Source organism: Dipodomys spectabilis, unplaced genomic scaffold (genome assembly GCF_019054845.1).
Source record: "Dipodomys spectabilis isolate Male_0828 unplaced genomic scaffold, ASM1905484v1 ptg000069l, whole genome shotgun sequence".
Classification (NCBI taxonomy): domain Eukaryota; kingdom Metazoa; phylum Chordata; class Mammalia; order Rodentia; family Heteromyidae; genus Dipodomys; species Dipodomys spectabilis.
In genome coordinates this window covers 26,586,253-26,604,319 of record NW_024870746.1, presented here as the reverse complement: position 1 = coordinate 26,604,319, position 18,067 = coordinate 26,586,253, and the positions used below count along the sequence as shown (strand labels likewise).

The window sequence follows — 18,067 nt, the reverse complement described above, 5'->3', positions numbered from 1 at the left end:
TTGAGGGGAAGGATGCTACACAGGGCCAAGCACGGGCAAGCCTCTGTTTGCGGTTATGCTGGAGATAGAAGGATCAGATTGGAGGCCAAACTAAGAAAAACTTAAGACTTTATCTCATAAAATAACAAAAGCTAAGTGGACTGAGGGCATGGCTCCAGGGGAAAAGTGCTTGCCTGTTAAGTACTAGGTCCTGAGTTCAATCCATAGTAAAAACCAGGGGAAAAAAGATTTGTTGTCAAAACTAAAAGAAGGATGACACAGTTCAAAAAGAATTGTACTCATTACCTGACTTACGGAATGGTTAACACCTTTCTCTATACACCTTAAAACTTAGAATAAAATTGTATTTTAAAAAATTATAGTCGGGGGCTGGGAAGGTGGCTCAGTGGTAGAGCGCTTGCCTTGCATGCCTGAGGCCCTAGGTTCGATTCCTCAGCACCACATAAGCAAAAAGAAAAAAGCCGGAAGTGGCACTGTGGCTCCAGTGGTAGAGCGCTAGCCTTGAGCTGAAGAGCTGAGGGACAGCGCCCAGGCCCAAAGTTCAGGCCCCAGGACTGGACCCAAAAAAAAAAAAAAAAATTATAGTCTTTCCCAGCTGGGCACCAGTGGCTCACCCCCGTAATCCTTGTTACTCAGGAGGCTGAGATCTAAGGAAAACAGTTTGAAACCAGCTCAGACAAGAAAGTTGGTGAGACTCTTATCTCCAAGAAATTACCAAAAATGCCAGAAGTGGAGCCGTGGCTTAAGTGGTAGAGCACTAGCCTTGAGCTTAGGGACAGTGCCCAGGCCTTAACTTCAAGCACCAGGACCAGAAAAGAAAAGAGAAAGAAAAAAAAAAAGATGGGCACTGGTGGCTCAAGCCTATAAGATCCTAGCTACTCAGGAAGGTGAGATCTGAGGATCGTGGTTCAAAGCCAGCCCGGGCAGGAAAGTCCATGACACTCTCATCTCCAGTAAACCATCAGAAAACCAGAAGTGGCACTATGGCTCAAGTGGTAGAGCATGAGCCCTGAGCTGAAGAGCTGAGGGACAGCGCCCAGGCCCAGAGTTCAAGCCCCAGAGCCAATTAAAAAAAAAAAGAAAAAGAAAAAGGAAAAAAAAATTCACCAAGAAATGGCAATGAAAAACTTCATCCAAATGGATGATAACGTGGTATGGGTTTAACCATGAAATAGATCACTGAGAAATGACATGTAAGTCATGAATGAGACCAGGAACTTCCAGAACCTTCTCCCTGTGATGACAAGCAGCACACTATCCTCTGGTATGCTGCACTCAGATGTCTTGCAATCACAGAGCTACAATGTCATAGCAGTGTAATAAGTTGCTTTGATTTCTTTTTTTTTTTTTTTTCTTGGGTCCGGTCGTGGGGCCTAAACTCTGGGCCTGGGCGCTGTCCCTCAGCTCTTTAGCTCAAGGCTAGCGCTCTACCACTTGAGCCACAGCGCCACCTCCGGCTTTTTTTTTTCTTTTTGCTTATGTGGTGGTGAGGAATCGAACCCAGGGTCTCATGCATGCAAGGCAAGCGCTCTACCACTGAGCCACCTTCCCAGCCCCATGCTTTGATTTCTTATACCTAGAATCGTAATAGGAAAAAAAACTGAACAGGTATGACAGAGAATTCAAGTTTCCAATATGAAGAACAGAAAGATTCCAAAAATGATTTGTTTCTAAGGGGAAAGGGTTTAGAAAACAGGCTGGACTCTGCCCTCTTAACCTTCCCTAAGCAACACCCAAAACTACCTAAGCACCAGGGGCAGGGAAAGTTAAACATCACACACCCTAACGTTAAGACCTCATTAGACTATAAATGCAACTCCTACCTTTGGTCCTTTACCAACTGGACACTTTTAGATATTCAAAGTCAGGGTCAGAAAAGAAACAAAAATAAAATCAGTCTGCTACTAGCATGGTAAGCCAGACCTGTAATGCCAGCAAGAGGAGGATTACAAGTTTGAGGCCAGCCCAGCTACAGAATGAGAAGGCATTAAAACAGTGAAAAATCTTTGCTCTGCTTGAGGTATTTGCAGTTGTGTATTGTCAAAAAAAAGGCAAACAATAAGGCCATTTATTTCACTGGATACAAATACTAAATCTTTAACACTGCTACAATGTAGTTACACCAGCTATAAGCTAACATTAGAAGTGTTAATAATTTTAGGGCTGGGAAGGTGGCTCAGTGGTAGAGCGCTTGCCTTGCATGCATGAGGCCCTGGGTTCGATTCCTCAGCACCACATAAGCAAAAAAAAAAAAGCCCCAAGTGGTGCTATAGCTCAAGTGGTAGAGCACTAGCCTTGAGCTGAAGAGCTGAGGGACAGTGCCCAGGCCCAGAGTTCAGGCCCCATGACCAGACCCAAAAAAAAAAAAAAAGTGTTAATAATTTTAGCTAGAAAGAGTCTGATCCCTAATAGCTGTCTTTAGTTAAAAAAAAAAAAAAGATTAAAAAAAAAAAAGACCTGCATGTGAACCTGAACTAGAATTAGCTAGGAAATTGCTCAGCTGACCCCACTCATTATTTAGCCCTTACACAAGAAATATTTGCCAATCTATTCTATTCCATATTATAATGCCGACCAAAATGGAGTGTCAGTGCCCTTTCAATAACCACTAATGCGATGATATAAAGTGGTGGGGCTTTGGAGGGTTGCTGATAATGAGAAAAGAACCCTCATTAATGAGATTACCAAATTTATTAAAGGACTAGAAGGAATTAACCTAGGTCCTTTTAACCCATCCACCAAAAGCAGGTCATAGCATTCAAGGTACCTTTATCCTAGAAGCAGAGACCCTATATATTAGCACAGCCTGAATCTTGGGACTTGCCAGTCTCCAGAACTGTAGAAAACAAACTTCTATGACTTACGAATTATCTCGTTTATGTCAAGCATTTTGTTATAAAGCAGCATGAACTTGTTGAGATACTAACCAAGCTACAAGTCCTGTTTTATTTTCTTTTCCTTTTTTTTTTTTTTTTTGATATAGGGTCCTGTTAGACAGCCAATCTTTAGCCTCAAACTTTATCCTCTTGCTTCAACCTCCCAAGTATTAGCATTACAGGTGTGCCCCACAGTGCCTGACTAGATTTTCTGATTTGTTTTTAATCTGTTTGAAAGAGGAAAGGATAATACACAAGTATAACAGGCTACTTGTTATTACAAAAATTTTATCTAAAAGGTAAGTCAATTTAGCCTAAAATAAGGATATTGCAGTCCCATATTCTAGCCCTCATTTTAATGGCTGCTTGGTATCAATGAACCATACTCTAGAAAACAGCAATTATCTGTATTTCTAGCTTTAGACCAGCATGGTGGCACACACATGAAATCCCAAAATTCAGTGGCTGAGGCAGAATTGTTAGTTTAAGGCCAGCCTAGGCTACACAGTGAGACTCACACAAAAATAGGAGTTTTGCAGCTGTATCTAGAGTTGAGAAGACTCAGATTAATGTTACTAACTCTGAAATACAAACTTGCTTTTTCCCTTTGACTTTTCAATACCACCCTTCCTGGTGCCTCTAAGCTACAGCATACTAAGCCCATACTTACTGATAAACCAAAAGAGACCCAACACACAAATCTAAGTGGTACGCAGATACTGCACACATGCAGCTTACCATTTTTATTGGTTTCCCTACAGTTGTGTTTTGGTAGCCACAAGAAAAGAAAACATGCTCAAGATGCCTGCTGGGATCTGGGTGTGGTAGTCACGCCTATAGTGCCAGCACTAGCGGGTTGAGGCTGGAGGATCTCAAGGCCAGCCTGGGCTACCAAGGAGATCTTGTAGATGAAAAAGAGAAGTAGGGCCGGGCACTAGTGGCTCACGCCTGTAATCCTAGCTACTCAGGAAGCTGAGATCTGAGGATCTGTTCAAAGCCAGCCCAGGCTGGAAAGTCCGTGAGACTCTTATCTCCAATAAACCATCAGAAAACCAGAAGTGGTGCTTTGGCTTAAGCGATAGAGTGCTCACCTTGAGCTGAAGAGGACAGGGACAGTGCCCAAGCCCAGAGTTCAAGCACTACGACCGACCAAAAAAAAAAAAAATAATAATAATAATAACAATGTTCTACCAACCACCTAATTTAATTACAATCATATCATTACTGTAGTTATATAAGATGATGTAAATAATCCCATTAAGAGTACTAACTTGCTGAGCGCTGGTGGCTCATGCCTATAATCCTAGCTACTCAGAAGGCTGAGATCTGAGGATCGGGGTTCAAAGCCAGCCCAGGCAGGAAAGTCCTTGAGACTCTTATCTCCAATAAACCACTAGAAAACCAGAAGTGGCGCTGTGGCTCAAGCAGTAGAGCACTAGCCTTGAGCTGAAGAGCTGAGGGACAGTGCCCAGGCCCAGAGTTCAAGCCCCATGATCTACCAAAAAAAAAAAGAGTACTAACTCAGTCCAGGTACTGCTGGTTTATACCTGTAATCCTAGCAACTCAGGAGACCGAGATCCGAGCCCCTGCAGACAAATCTAGAGACTCTTACCTACAATTAACCAGCCAAAAGCCAGAAGTGGAGCTGTGGCTCACGTGATTGAGACCAGCCTTGATCAAAAAGCTAAGGAAGGGGCTGGGAAGGTGGCTCAGTGGTAGAGTGATTGCCTTGCCCTGGGTTCAACCCTCAGCACCACATAAGCAGAAAAAGCCAGAAGTGGTGCTGTGGCTCAAGAGGTAGAGCGCTAGCCTTTAGCTGAAGAGCTCACCTAGAGTTCAAACTCCAGTAACCCCCACGCACGCACATACATACATACATACATTCGCATGCACGCACGCACGCACGCACGCACTGACTGGGGAACTTATGCTACCTGGGCTCAATTCCTAATTCCATCACTTAGTAAGCAGAGATCTTGGACAAGTTGCCTACCTCTTCTGGCCTAATACCTAAAGGCTGGCAGTATCCCCCTTTCTATGCTGATAAAGGGAATTCAGCTCTAGGAACCGTCATGACCCTCTTCCGAAGAAGAGCACAGGTTAACATGTGAATAGGAAAACACTTTCCACAAGTCCAGTGTTGCTATGACTGCCAGGTACTCTTTCCACAAAATTTCTATTCTCTTACTGAAGTTTTCATTTGCTAGCTAGCTATCATCCCCCAAACAGATTTTAGAATCCACAAATCAAATTCTAATAATTCTAAAGCCTGTTCAAAAGAAAAAGAAAAACTTGAGCAATAATCCATCATATAAGTCAAAGATATATTTCACAAATGAGAGCTAGAAGAGATTTAAGGTTAACAGTGAAAAAAGTAGTTACAGAGAAACTCAAGAGAAATGATATGTCATCAAGTATCATTTTTAACAACCTCAAACCTACAACCCTCACAAATCCCTAAATGCCAACCTCCCACTGAAAAATCTGGGAGCTGTTCTCAATTGTTCAAAACTCACCCTAGTATTGGAAGAGAACCTCTCTGAGGAGAGACTCAAACACCTGCAATTTTATACAATGGAGGATGTACTCAAACATTCTGTCTACACACATCTCATTTTCCCCAACAAATAAGTAAGTGCCACAGTACAAATCCTGCACAGTGCCTACCTTCTTCTCCATCTCTTTTCCAAGTTAAAGCCTGGACAACATGTTGCCATCTGGTTTAAATATCACCAGATGAGCTGGTGTCACCACATAGAAAATTGAGAGGACGGGCTGGGAAGGTGGCTCAGTGGTAGAGCACTTGCCTTGCATGCCTGAGGCCCTGGGTTCGATTCCCCAGCACCACATAAGCAAAAAGAAAAAAGCCGGAAGTGGCACTGTGGCTCAAGTGGTAGAGCGCTAGCCTTGAGCTGAAGAGCTAGGGGACAGCACCCAGGCCCAGAGTTCAGGCCCCACAACCGGACCCAAAAAAAAAAAAAAAAATTGGGAGGATCTTGTCTTAAGGACCCTGCCTACCTACCAGTAGATTTGACAGGGATTTGTTCTTTGTTTTTGGAGTTAGGTGTAGGTGATTAGAGTAAAATGCTTATGTTTCACTATCTGTAGCCTGTGGCACAACAGCAGTGCCTTGCAGGAGTGTGTGCTTAGTGTAAAGCTTCCACCAGGGGCTCTAAACACATTAGGCTTAAGCAACAGATCTCTCTATATTCTAGCTTGGCCAAGCTGGCTATGGCTAGATGGTAAGAATCAGCCCAAGAATGACAATAATCTGTCTACTGCCACACAAGTGGCAGAGCTGGGAAAACATCTTGGCCTAACCATCTGAAGACTTAACACTTATTCTATGTATCATTGGGGAATACATCGATACATCTAGAAAGCATCTTAAGTGGCTGATCACTCAAGACCCTGCACACACACAGTAAAAGTCATAGTAAAAACACAGTATATATAGATCCACCTAACTGACCATGTTCAGAGGTTAGAGTAAATTAACATTTTAGTGATTGTATGCTTATTAACTTTACTAATAAGAATTTTGTATAAGTGTTAATAATTAATAAAATGTAAGCCGGACGCTGGTGGCTCATGCCTGTAATCCTAGCTATTCAGGAGACTGAGATCTGAGGATTGAAGTTCAAAGCCAGCCCAGGCAGGAAAGTCTGTACGACTCTCATCTCCAATAAACCACCAGAAAACCAGAAGTGGTGCTGTGGCTCAAGTGGTAGAGTGCTTGCCTTGAGCTGAAGAACAGGACCCAGGCCCTGAGTTCAAGACCCACAACTGAGACACGCACGCACGCACGCACGCACGCACGCACGCACGCACGCACGCACAGAAGAAGAAAATGTAGTCTGGCTCTAGCAAGAGGTGTTTCTTTGAAAGATCAAAGTAAACATTTTTCTGCCACTTGTATTTTTCTCCCAACTCTAAGTGGGGCAGCTGAAGAAATATTAGACAGTCTACCAGTTCTTACATGGGCATCAGCTGGGACTGCTGAGATTGTGTGCTACCTGTACACAGCCTCGTTATATTCCCATGACTTCGCTGCACCAGTCACTCCATCCTCGGTGGAAGGGTGCCAAACTCAAACACAAACTCCTGCCTGCATATGCTCCCTACATATATGTGCCCACAAGGTTTCTGGCACATTCTGTAATCACTATACCTTAAATAAAAAAGATCTCTTTTTTAAAAAGGATCTATGTAAAGAAAAATATTTGTATTTTTTATTGTCACAGTGATTTACAGAGGGGTTACAGTTACATAAGGTAATAAGTACGTTTCCTGTCAAACCTGATACTCCTTCCCCCATTTTTCTCCTTTCCCTCCCCCCATCTTTGTATTGTTTTGTAAGGTATTTTATATACATGTATTATATAAACATTATACATGAAATAAATATATATAAATATAAATGTACAAAATCCAGGCTGGTCTTAAACTCTTGATCCCCCTGCTTCAATCTTCCTAGTGCTGAGATTATAGGCATGTATCACCATACCCAACTACCCAACTATATGGTAGTTTTGGTACTAGGCTTTAAGTGGCACTTAAAACAAGGAAATAGGGGATATATATACTCGGCACCAAGCTCTGTCTCACTAAAAATATCAGTTCCCAGATTCTGTGTAGCAATGGGCAAATAAAGCTTTGGGATTTAAGATCCCTGCAATCCATCACTTAATTAATGTAGACAGCAGCCCTGGGTCAGTGTCAGATCCCCTTAGAGTGGATGAGAAGACATGCACTGGTAAATCGACTTTGCCCAAGGTCAGGATGGAATTAGATTCAAAATTCTACCCGCCTGTTTTTTAAAAATCTACAAATAGCTGGCACTGGTGGTTCATGCTTATAATCCTAGGTACACAGAGATCTGAGACTGTGGTTCTAAGCTCAGACAGAAAAGTTGGTGAAACTCTTATCTCCAACTGACCACCAAAAAGCCAGAAGTGGAGTGGTGGTCCAAGTAGTAGGGCACTAGCCTTGAGCACAAAGGGTGGAGGACAGCAACCATCCTGAGTTCAAATTCCAATACACACACAGACACACACACACACACACAGACACACACACACACACACAAATAAATATCCCTTCCTGTTTGGACATATGTGTTTGTGTGTTGGTCTTGGGGCTTGAATTCTGGGCCTAGGCCCTATCCCTGGGCTCCTTTTGCTCAAGGCTAACTCTATCACTTGAGCCACAGCTTTTTCTGTGATAAATTAGAGATAAGAGTCTCACGAGCTGGGTACTGGCAGCTACTGTCTGTAATCCTAGCCACTCAGGAGGCTGAGATCTGACAATCATGGTTCGAAGCCAGCCCCAGCATGAAAGTTTGTGAGACTCTTGTCTCCAATAAATTACCAAAAATGTGGAGCTGTGTCTTAAGAGGTAGAAGACTAGCCTTGAGCAGAAAAGCTCAGGGACAATACCAAGGCCCTGAGTTCAAGCCCCATGACAGACAAAAAAATAAAAAGTCTCATGAACTTTCCTGTCCAGGCTGACTTCTATCCAGCCTCCTGAATAGCTAGGATTAGAGCCACTGGTACCCAGCTCCTGTCTTTTTTTTTAACATAAGAAAGGAACTGGCTTTTAATGAGTAATAATGTAAAAACAAGTCCAAGTCCTCTAAATAATTAATTTGCATCCATACAAAGTAGTTCTTACAGGCTGGGAAGGTGGCTCAATGGTAGAGTGCTTGCCTTGCATGCCTGAGGCCTTGGGTTCGATTCCTCAGCACCAAATAAGCAAAAAGGAAAAAGCCGGAAGAGGCGCTGTGGCTCAAGTGGTAGAGTGCTAGGTCTGAACTCTGGGCCTGGGCGCTGTCCCTCAGCTCTTCAGCTCAAGGCTAGCGCTCTACCACTTGAGCCACAGCACCACTTCCGGCTTTTTTCTGTTTATGTGGTGCTGAGGAATCGAACCCAGGGCCTCAGGCATGCAAGGCAAGCGCTCTACCACTGAGCCACCTTCCCAGCCCCTCCATTTAATTTTTTACTCAAGCTGTCACTGAGCTTGCTCACCCACGGCAAGCTCTCTTACTACTTGAGCCATGCTTCCAGTCTGACATTTTATAGGTTATTGTGAAGACAGTGTGTCTTGGACTTTTCTGCCCAGGCCAGCTTTGAACCATGATCCTGCAGGTCTCAGCCTCCGGAGTAGCTAGGGCTTACAAGTATGAGGCATCAGCAGTAATTGTAAAGAAAACATTGGATCCCATAGGAATTAGCTGAAATTGTGCTGAGGTAGCTGCTGCTGCACCACTGCTGCAGGTTCACTGCCATGCCATGTGCAAAGTAAACCCAACACCACCCAACAGCTCACTCCCTTCTTCTATGTCACTTTCCTAAAACCCCCTTTCCACAAAGGGACTCTATTCTGTTCCTGATTACTCCTGACTCGCAACACTGTCAGGTGAAATACCCACTCCAACCGGAGGCCCTATCCTAACAGGAAAGTTTAGATAAAGTCTGATCCATACAAACATTTGCAGAGGGTAGAGAATCTCCTCCTCCATCTATTACTCATGCCTCCATGAGCTAGGAATTGGCCTGAAATGGGTCAATTTTTTTCCAGATTCTAAAACTGGACACAAAGCTCTAAGCCACGAGCTAAAACTGGGAAATACAACCTGCACACTAATGGGGCAAACTGACCATCACTCACTAAAGGCTAGAAAAGCTTACTTTGATTTGCCCAATGTCACCCCACAACTGGAAAAGGTTTTATATTTCTGCTTCTATATTCAGAAAAATAACCAAAGGGACTATTTTCTATTCTTTTGCATATGCCTGAAGTGTTCTACAATTAAAAAAAAGGTAATTTCTACCCCAGTCCTGATGTCTCTGGCAGAACAATTTTGCCTTTATATCCAGAAAGAAAGCATAATTTTTAAAGAATTGTTAAAAAGGAAGGCCCTAGGCAGTGGGTAAAGGAATCTGACAATGGTGCTTCAGGAGAAATGGTCTCTAAAAGCTTCAGCTGGGCAGAGTGGAGACACCTCTAGGGCCAGCTACTCCTAAAACTAAGGCAGAGACTCACTTGAACCCAGGAGCTCAAGGCCAGCCTGTGCATCCCAGACCCATCTAGGAGGAGGAGTGAAACCTCTGTATGTGTGTACCGGTGGGGGATGTATTTAAGTCAAATTCCATAGGTTTGTTCCAAACATCTTAGAATTATGGGACTGAAATGCTTCACTGTCCCAGAGACAGCTTTTCTTCATTAGTCTACTCTGGTTCATAAACATGATTTTAAAAACAAAAAAGGTCATCTTATTTTTCTCTTTAAAATCCCACACAAGGACACAGCAGTCAATAAATACTTAAGAAGTCTTAATTAGGTTCAAATAATTCTCATGTTTTTCACAACTCAAGATTTTTTAGAACAGTTTTTAGTTCCTCAAACTAAAAATGTCATTAATTTTCCAAGCCTCTATTATTCCACCCACCCACTCCGTTTTCTTCAAGGAACCCTAGCCTAATAGAGACTTCAGGAAGTACAGCCCTCCACTTCCCAGTATTTGCTCTACTTCATTTTTGTATCTGTGATTGGCAACAATCTTCTGCACCTTGAGCAGGCAGAAGATAACCAGAATGTCCATGAAATACATGTTTCTCCTCTTAAAAACCTGACCAAGACTGTGGCACAATCCAGGCAAAAGAACTGCACAGGGAGGAAAGCAAGGTCCTCCCTGACCCCCTTAGGCGCTTCCAAAGGCCAGGCAGGCCCAGCACTTTCATTTTGATATCCCAGCTTCCCTGATCCTCGTCCACAGCCAGCCATACCTGGACCAGTTAAGACAGTAACAAAAGGATCCCATGTCTACAGAAATCAGTTTACTATGTTTTTAATTACATAGTTTACAATATTTTTAACCTTTCAAAGAGAAAATTCTCTTACTGGCAGACTTCCTGCCTTCCTACATTCAAGTACTGTAATCATCTTGGACTTTGTTATTATTATCCCCCAAATTAAATAAATAATCTTATCACTAACCTATCAGTGAGAAATACTCTATTACCTAGACTAGTAGATCATAAAGAAAATTTAATACCTCAGAGACAAAGAATGAAATTAAGAGCTCATAGTTATGTTTTGTCCATTTCCAAATAAAAAAGAATTCAAACCCGGCTTTAATAGAGAATTCTCGTTAACACTTTTCAAAGGCAAGCTCTCTACTCATTTTGTTCTTTAAAAGGTTAGACTGCATGTTTAAAACCATATCCTATAATCATTTTTCCAAGGAGGGGGAATAAACATTAGCTGAAGCTGACTCATGGATTTACAATTTCACTTCCAATCCTTTTTTTTTTTTTTTCTTTTGCTGGTCCTGGGGCTTGAACTTAGCCTGAGCTCTGTCCCTGAGCCTCTCGGTGCCCAAGGCTAGTGCTCTACCACTTGAGCCACAGAGCCACTTCCAGCTTTTGCTGTTTATGTGTTACTGAGAAATCGAACCCAGGGCTTCATGAATGTTAGGCAAGCACTCTACCACCAAGCCACATTCCCAGCCCCTCCCCGCCCCAATCCACTTTCAAATTCTATTAGAGCTGATTAGTTCTTCCCTCTTATGCCACATCTGACTAACCACTAGAAAATCAAATGTAGGTAACTACCCATCGTACAACAAGTCCCCATCCAAAGCCTATGACAAATGACCTAGAATTGAAAGATTTAAGCCAAAATTTCATCCCAGAAGTTAGAGCTAAAACACACTGGTGGATTCTAGATACTCACATACAGTGAGACCAAAAGAGAATAGTCTTAGGAGAGAATCCAAAGATGTAATGCCTAAGCACCTCTTCATATTTATATAAAATAATATATATACTGAAACAAATAAAAACTATTGAAAGACTAATTTTTTTCTGATTCTGCATTCTTTGCCTTGTATACAGTGTATTCACACGCACACCTGCAGGAGGGTGGGAGGAGGCTCAGAGGGAAAAGGGTGGAAACGTGCAAAGGAGGCACGGCACACTGATCAACGTGAACTACACAACTTGTGGGTGGAGATGGGAGGGAGGGGATGGGAGAATGAGGGAACAGACGACCCTGTAGGAAAGGAAATGCACTCATTATCTGACACATGTAAATGTAACCCCTCTGTATATCACCTCAGTAATAATACATTCTAAAAAAAATAACAATAACCCAAGTTTTTCTCCTGGGCTGTATGCTCCTAGTAAATTTATCTTTTAAAGCAGTGAAACAGGTTGGGCATGGTGACACATGCCTGTAATCCCGGCACTGAGGAGGCTGAAGCAGGAGGATTATGAGTTCCAGGCCAGCCTAGATGACATAGCCATACTATTTTTTTTTAAGTGGTTACAAGAGTACTCTTTTAGAGGGGATGAAAATGTTCTAAAATTTATGGTGATAATCATTGTATAACTGTGTGAAAGTACTGAAAACTCTGAATGTATACTATAAATTGATGAATTGTATAGTATCACTTTTTTTTTTTTTTTTTTTGGGTCCGGTCGTAGGGCCTGAACTCTGGGCCTGGGCGCTGTCCCTCAGCTCTTCAGCTCAAGGCTAGTGCTCTACCACTTGAGCCACAGCGCCACTTCCGGCTTTTTTCTTTTTGCTTATGTGGTGCTGAGGAATCGAACGCAGGGCCTCATGCATGCAAGGCAAGCGCTCTACCACTGAGCCCCCTTCCCAGCCCTGTATAGTTATCACTTTTATTTCAAGAAAGCTATTAGTTGTGCCAGTCATGGGCTTGAATTCAGTGTCTGGGTGCTGTCCCCAAGCTTTTTTGCTATAGCATAAAAAAAAAAAATCATGGCTTTTTGGTGATTAATCGGAGTTAAGGGTCTCACAGACCTTCTTGCTCAGGCTCCCTTTTTGGGATCCTCAAATCTCAGCCTCCTGAGATGCTAGAATTATGGACATGAGCAATCAGCACCAGCTAAGCCAGCCTGGGCACCAAAAAGCCTAAGGTGGAGCTGTGGCTCAAGTGATGAGTGCTAATCTTGAGCAAAAGAAAAAGCTCAGGACAGCACCCAGTCCTTGAGTTCAAGCCCCAACACCCACCCAAAAAAAAAAAAAATTATAAACTGGATGTTTCTTTGTTGTTTTGGGGGTTTTTTTTGTTGTTGTTTTTTTTTTTTTGGTCAGTCTTGGGGCTTGAACTCTGGGCCTGGGCACTGTCTCTCAGCTCTTCAGCTCAAGGCCAGCACTCTACCAGTTGAGCCATAGTGCCACTTCTGGTTTTCTGGTGGTTTACTGGAGATAAGAGTCTCATGGACTTTCCTGCCTGGGCTGGTTTTCAATCGCAATCCTCAGATCTCAGGCTACTGAGTAGCTAGGATTATAGGCGTGAGCCACCAGTGCCCTGCTAATTCACATGTTTCTAATGATAAACCTCCATATGCTAAATTTTTCAAATGACCAAAGAATAATGACACATGGAGCAAGATGTTATGACACTAACAATATTGAAAGACTACCACAGACAATGCCAAGGGAGAGAACGACAGGCTGAATGACAGGCAGAGAAATGAGATCCACATCATCAATTCTCCACTGTAAACAGAAAAGAGTTTACGTTCCTCCCTGATCCCTAAGGATAAACACAAACCAATAAGCTACTCAAAGATGCTGATTGTATTAAACAAAGCCTTTTACACTTGGGTTGTAAGGATGAAGGGATCAAGATGGTGACCACCAGAAGTTTAGGTAGAAAAAAAAAAGTGACAGATTTAAATCTTTCACTTTTGAATAGTGACAAAGAAATCTGTGGAAACTGACTACCTGCAGCCAAATGTTAAGATCATGAAGGCAGGAAAGTTATTAAAGCCTATGTATGTGCATATACATGTGTGTGTATATGTATACAATGAATATACATATTCATTCCTATCAAACACAAAACGAAAGTTACTGAGCAATGTTTTTCTTTTTGGCCTTGTAGTTACAGCCCTAAAATTTCCCAATGCTACAAAGTAATAAGGAAAATGCCATTTGTCCTTCAACAGTAAGATGTCAAGGAGGAAATTAAAGGTAACAATACAAGAAACCAGATGAGCTAAATTTACAAAAGTCTCAGCTCAGAAAACTGCTTTCTTATCCTATATGCTTCATGTGATTTGAAACAAAGGTTTATTACTCTTTAACCTTGGGATTAAGTGGTTTTCTTAACTCATTACTTTCCTATATTTTCGCAAATTTCTGTGAACCCTTTCTATATCATTTGCACAGTCATGTAAACATCCTGGGTTTTCCCAAGCAGCCTCACAGCTATAAACGGAAGCTAAACATACAAAGGTAGGAACAAAAGAAAGCAAAAATGTTTTATAATTCTCCCCCTTACCCATGAACAAGTAAAAATACCATAAGCCCAATTCCCCTTTCAGTACAGCTACTGGTGTTCCAAAAACTCAATGAACAAAAATCATCTAGAAACAGGCATATTAAGCTATTCCACCATGGAAAATACCTCACACCTCTTAAAAGGGTGTATTTGTTGCTATATATTTCAACTTTATGAAACCACTTGTTCACAGATTTCCTAAAAACAAACAGTTTCTAAAACAAAGACTGTTTACATCTTCTAAGGAGCCTTTGTTCCAAGGCCCCTCTCTTCAAGAGCTACAACTTCTGGAAAGATTTCCCTTTTTGTGGCTCTATCAACAGCAAATACTCCAACTCTTTCCATTTGGCACAGGACTTTGTTAAACAAAGGAGGAAGCCAGCCCCCTCCACACAAAGGAGGTCTCCAAAACACGGCCAGGTTCTATCTGTAGACTGTTTGCTCCCCTTGCCCCCTTCCTGGGGCTGTAGTATGGAGTATTCTCAATACAAAATGGTGGCCATCATGTCTGTCTGACAGAGTGGGAAAAGGCAACACAACCGGGCATCTTGCGAACCCCCATTAACCTGCTAGCCCAGATGAGGAAATGTGTAGCCAAACGGAACAGGAGCCCGCTATCTCTTAGGGAAAAGGGCTCTCTAAAGGGCAGGGAAAGCCAAATAAGGGGTTTACCCCAGCTCTTGTACACACCACAATGCCGACATGGAGGACAACTCCCAGGAACCCAACGACTCCTCACGTTTTTGGTCACTGAGAACTTCCTCCAGTACCTAATTTCTTCACCGAATCCCATTAATGCAAACGTGCGTTATGCCCGGCCATCCTTCCTAGCGTGTGATCAGAGAAAGCTGCGGGGCTGGGGAAGGAGACCTGGATGTTCTTCAAGAATCCCAGCCCTGGCTGGGCAGCCCGCGCTAACTTCTGCAGGCCTCTCCCCTCCAAAGCCCGTCCCTCCAAGAACAGGGGTCCACCTAGTCCCCCCGCCCCAGCAATGGGCCTATTTTCCAGCATATGCCCCCTCCTTCCCCGGCCACTGGCCGACCACTTATTTCCTCAGGCAGCATCTCCGCCCTCAAACTTGTCCACTTTAATGCTGTGGAGTAGGGGCTGGGGCGGGCTGATTCAGGGCTTCCCTTCCAAACAGCGTTCCCGGGGCGGAATGATCGAGAGACCCAACCCCTGCGACTCAACACGTCATTACAAAGAGCAAGTTTAAGGCCGCGGGGCGGGGGGGGGGGGGGGGGGTCTCCCACTCGGGAGGGGGAGGGGAGCGGCAGTTAAACGTCCTCCCAACCCCAACCGTCCTGCAGGCCAACTCGGACTCAGCCCGGCCCCTCATAGGTGGGCAGAGCCCAGGGGCGTCCAGCGCCTCGCGGCCGGGCCTGGGGGGCGGGGGCGGGGGCAGGGCACGAGTCCGCCCGCGGACCCCCCCCGACCCCCAGCGAACGTTGGGGCCGTTGCAAACCGTTTCACCGACGCCCACCCCTCCCTCCCAGCCCCCCGCCCCCGCCCCGAGCGCTCCGGCCGCGGCGAGGGCTCCGGGGGTGACCGCGGCTCAGCCCCGGCAGGTTGGGGGGATGGGGACGAGGGGAAAAACGGGGTGACATCTTAGCAGCACGGTGTCTCCGGGTCCCCGGTAGCCCAGTCGGGCCTCCTGAGGGAGCCGCCTGGCCCCAAGTCGCGATGGGCGCGTGGGCCCGCGCACCGAGACCTCGGGGCCCGCCGTCCCCAAAGTGGCCCCCCAAATCTTGGCGACCCCCCTTCCTGTCCCCCAGCAATTACATCCGCTCCAGGCCGGACCCGCGGCTCCTCCCCGCCCCCGGGCAGCGCCCGCAGCCCCTTCCCCGGCCCCGGCCCAGGGGGACCCCTGCGGGCCGGGGGAACCAAGGGGTGGGGGGCGCCCCGGTCCGGAGGGTGGGGCGCCCAGGTGAGGGCCGCTCCGGGCCGACGCCGCCACCACACAAAGGACCAGGGGCTCCCGCCGCCATATTGAAAACTTTCCTCCTCGCACGACAACTCGCAAGTCCCCCACCCCCACCCGTCACACACCCCCGCACCCCGGGGGCGGCGGCGGGGCCGGCCCGGAGCCCCGCGGGCCCGCCGCCCTCCGCGCCCGCGCCCCCCGCCGGCTCGGGAGGAGACCCCGCGCCCACCGGGCCTGCCCCAGCCACCCAGGGCCGAGCCGAACCCCAACCCGGGCCGGGCCGGGCCGCGGGGTGCCGCCGGGGCGCCCGACCCCACGCTCCTCAGGCCCACCCCGAGCAGCCCCCCCTTCCTGCCGGCCGCGGCCCCGTCTCCGGCGCCCCCCGACAGCCCCCAAACTTGGAGGCCGCGGGGCGACAGCCCCCCGCGCCGGCCTCGGGGCGCCGCGCGTCCCCCCCCCCACCGCACCCCGCGAGCAACCGGGGCGCTGTGGTGACTCACCGGCGGCGGCCGCACCTTGCAGATCCCGGTCTGCTCGGCGATGGGCCGGATCTTGTGGATGAAGGCGAAGGGGTCCGCGAACTCCTCCCAGCTGGGCTCGAAGACCGGACACTCGGGGGGCGGCAGGAACTCGCCCAGCGGGCCGGGGCCCCCGAGGGGCAGCGCCGGGCGCGGGCCCGGGGCCGGCGCGGTGGTCGGCTCCATCTCCGCGGGGCGGGCGGGGGCGGCGAGCGAGCCCCGAGCTCCGAGCTCCGTCCCGGACCCCGGCAAACGCGCTACGCGGCGGGCCACCAGTCCGACTCGAACCAGCAACGGCAGCACCTGGGGCTTTTTCTGCCTTCCGACGACGACGTCTCTTCACTGCCCCCACGCTGTGCGCCTCCGCCGCCACGGCGAGGAAAAAGAGTCCCACCCCACCCCCACCCCCGCGCCCGATCCCCGCCCTCCAGTCGGGAGGGGCTCGGCCTTCGGCGTGGGGATGGAGTGATCCCGACGTTTATCGACCCCGGTAGGGTGGGAGCTCCCGTCCTCCAGAAGTTAATAAGTCTAGTAAAGGATTATACCCATAAGGCAATCAATTTAATCCTGTCAGTACGCAGGGCCAGGGTAGTAGTAAGCTCTTAGTAAAATCCGGGAGAAGCAGAGGAGGATTACCCGGTGGACAACACTTTGGAAGCACTTGCTTGCCTCTGTGGGGTACTGCTTTGCGAGATAGGTCTACACAACCACCTTGTGAAAGCGCTGCCCAAATCCACGCAACCACTAAGTGATGGAGACCAGTTTGGGTGCTGCAAGGAAGAGTCCTCAGCCACGCGACAAGGATGGACTAGAGAAGAGCGAAAGATTTGAGATGATGAGGCCTAAATACAAGCCATAGTGCTGATGATCGGGAGGGAAGAACGCAAATGTAGGAAATACCATTAGGAAAGGACCCACCGGGAAGGAACTGGGAGATACTAGGACTGAGGTGTCTGGCACACCTATGTGAGTTGAAGTTGCCCCATTGGCAATGCTGGAACAGAAGTCATCCTACTGGTGGCTCACACTTGTAATCCTAGTTACTCAGGAGGCTGAGATTTTAAGACCACAGTTCAAAGCCTGGCTTGGGCAGAAAAACCCAAGAGATTCAACTTCAATTAGCTAGCAAAAACTCAGAAGTAGAGACCTGGCTCAAATGGTAGCACGCCAGCCTTGAGCAAAAAAGCCAAGTGAGAAGACTAGGCCCAGAGGTTAAGCCCTAAACACACACACACACACACACACACACACACACACACACACACACACACACACACACTCATCCTGGAGAAGAAGATAATGTACTGTTTTCACTTCTATTTGAGGTGTCTCTGGTACATACAGCTGGAGATCCTCAAGGCATTGAAAAGTATAAATATGAAGAGATATCAGAACTGAAAATAGAAATCAAGCAGTTATTAGAATCTGAGTG

General features: G+C 46.4%; 1 protein-coding gene across 1 annotated transcript in view; it reads right to left on the bottom strand.

The window, feature by feature from the left end:
• The window catches only part of Kdm5b (lysine demethylase 5B), a 71,842-nt gene extending 54,841 nt beyond the window's left edge, over nt 1-17,001 (bottom strand). Inside the window, exon 1 of the mRNA XM_042681794.1 lies at nt 16,618-17,001. Within this exon, the coding sequence (XP_042537728.1) occupies nt 16,618-16,821 (204 nt within the window). The 5' untranslated portion in view covers nt 16,822-17,001. The remainder of the gene's footprint in view (nt 1-16,617) is intronic.
• Nucleotides 17,002-18,067: the final 1,066 nt, after the last annotated feature.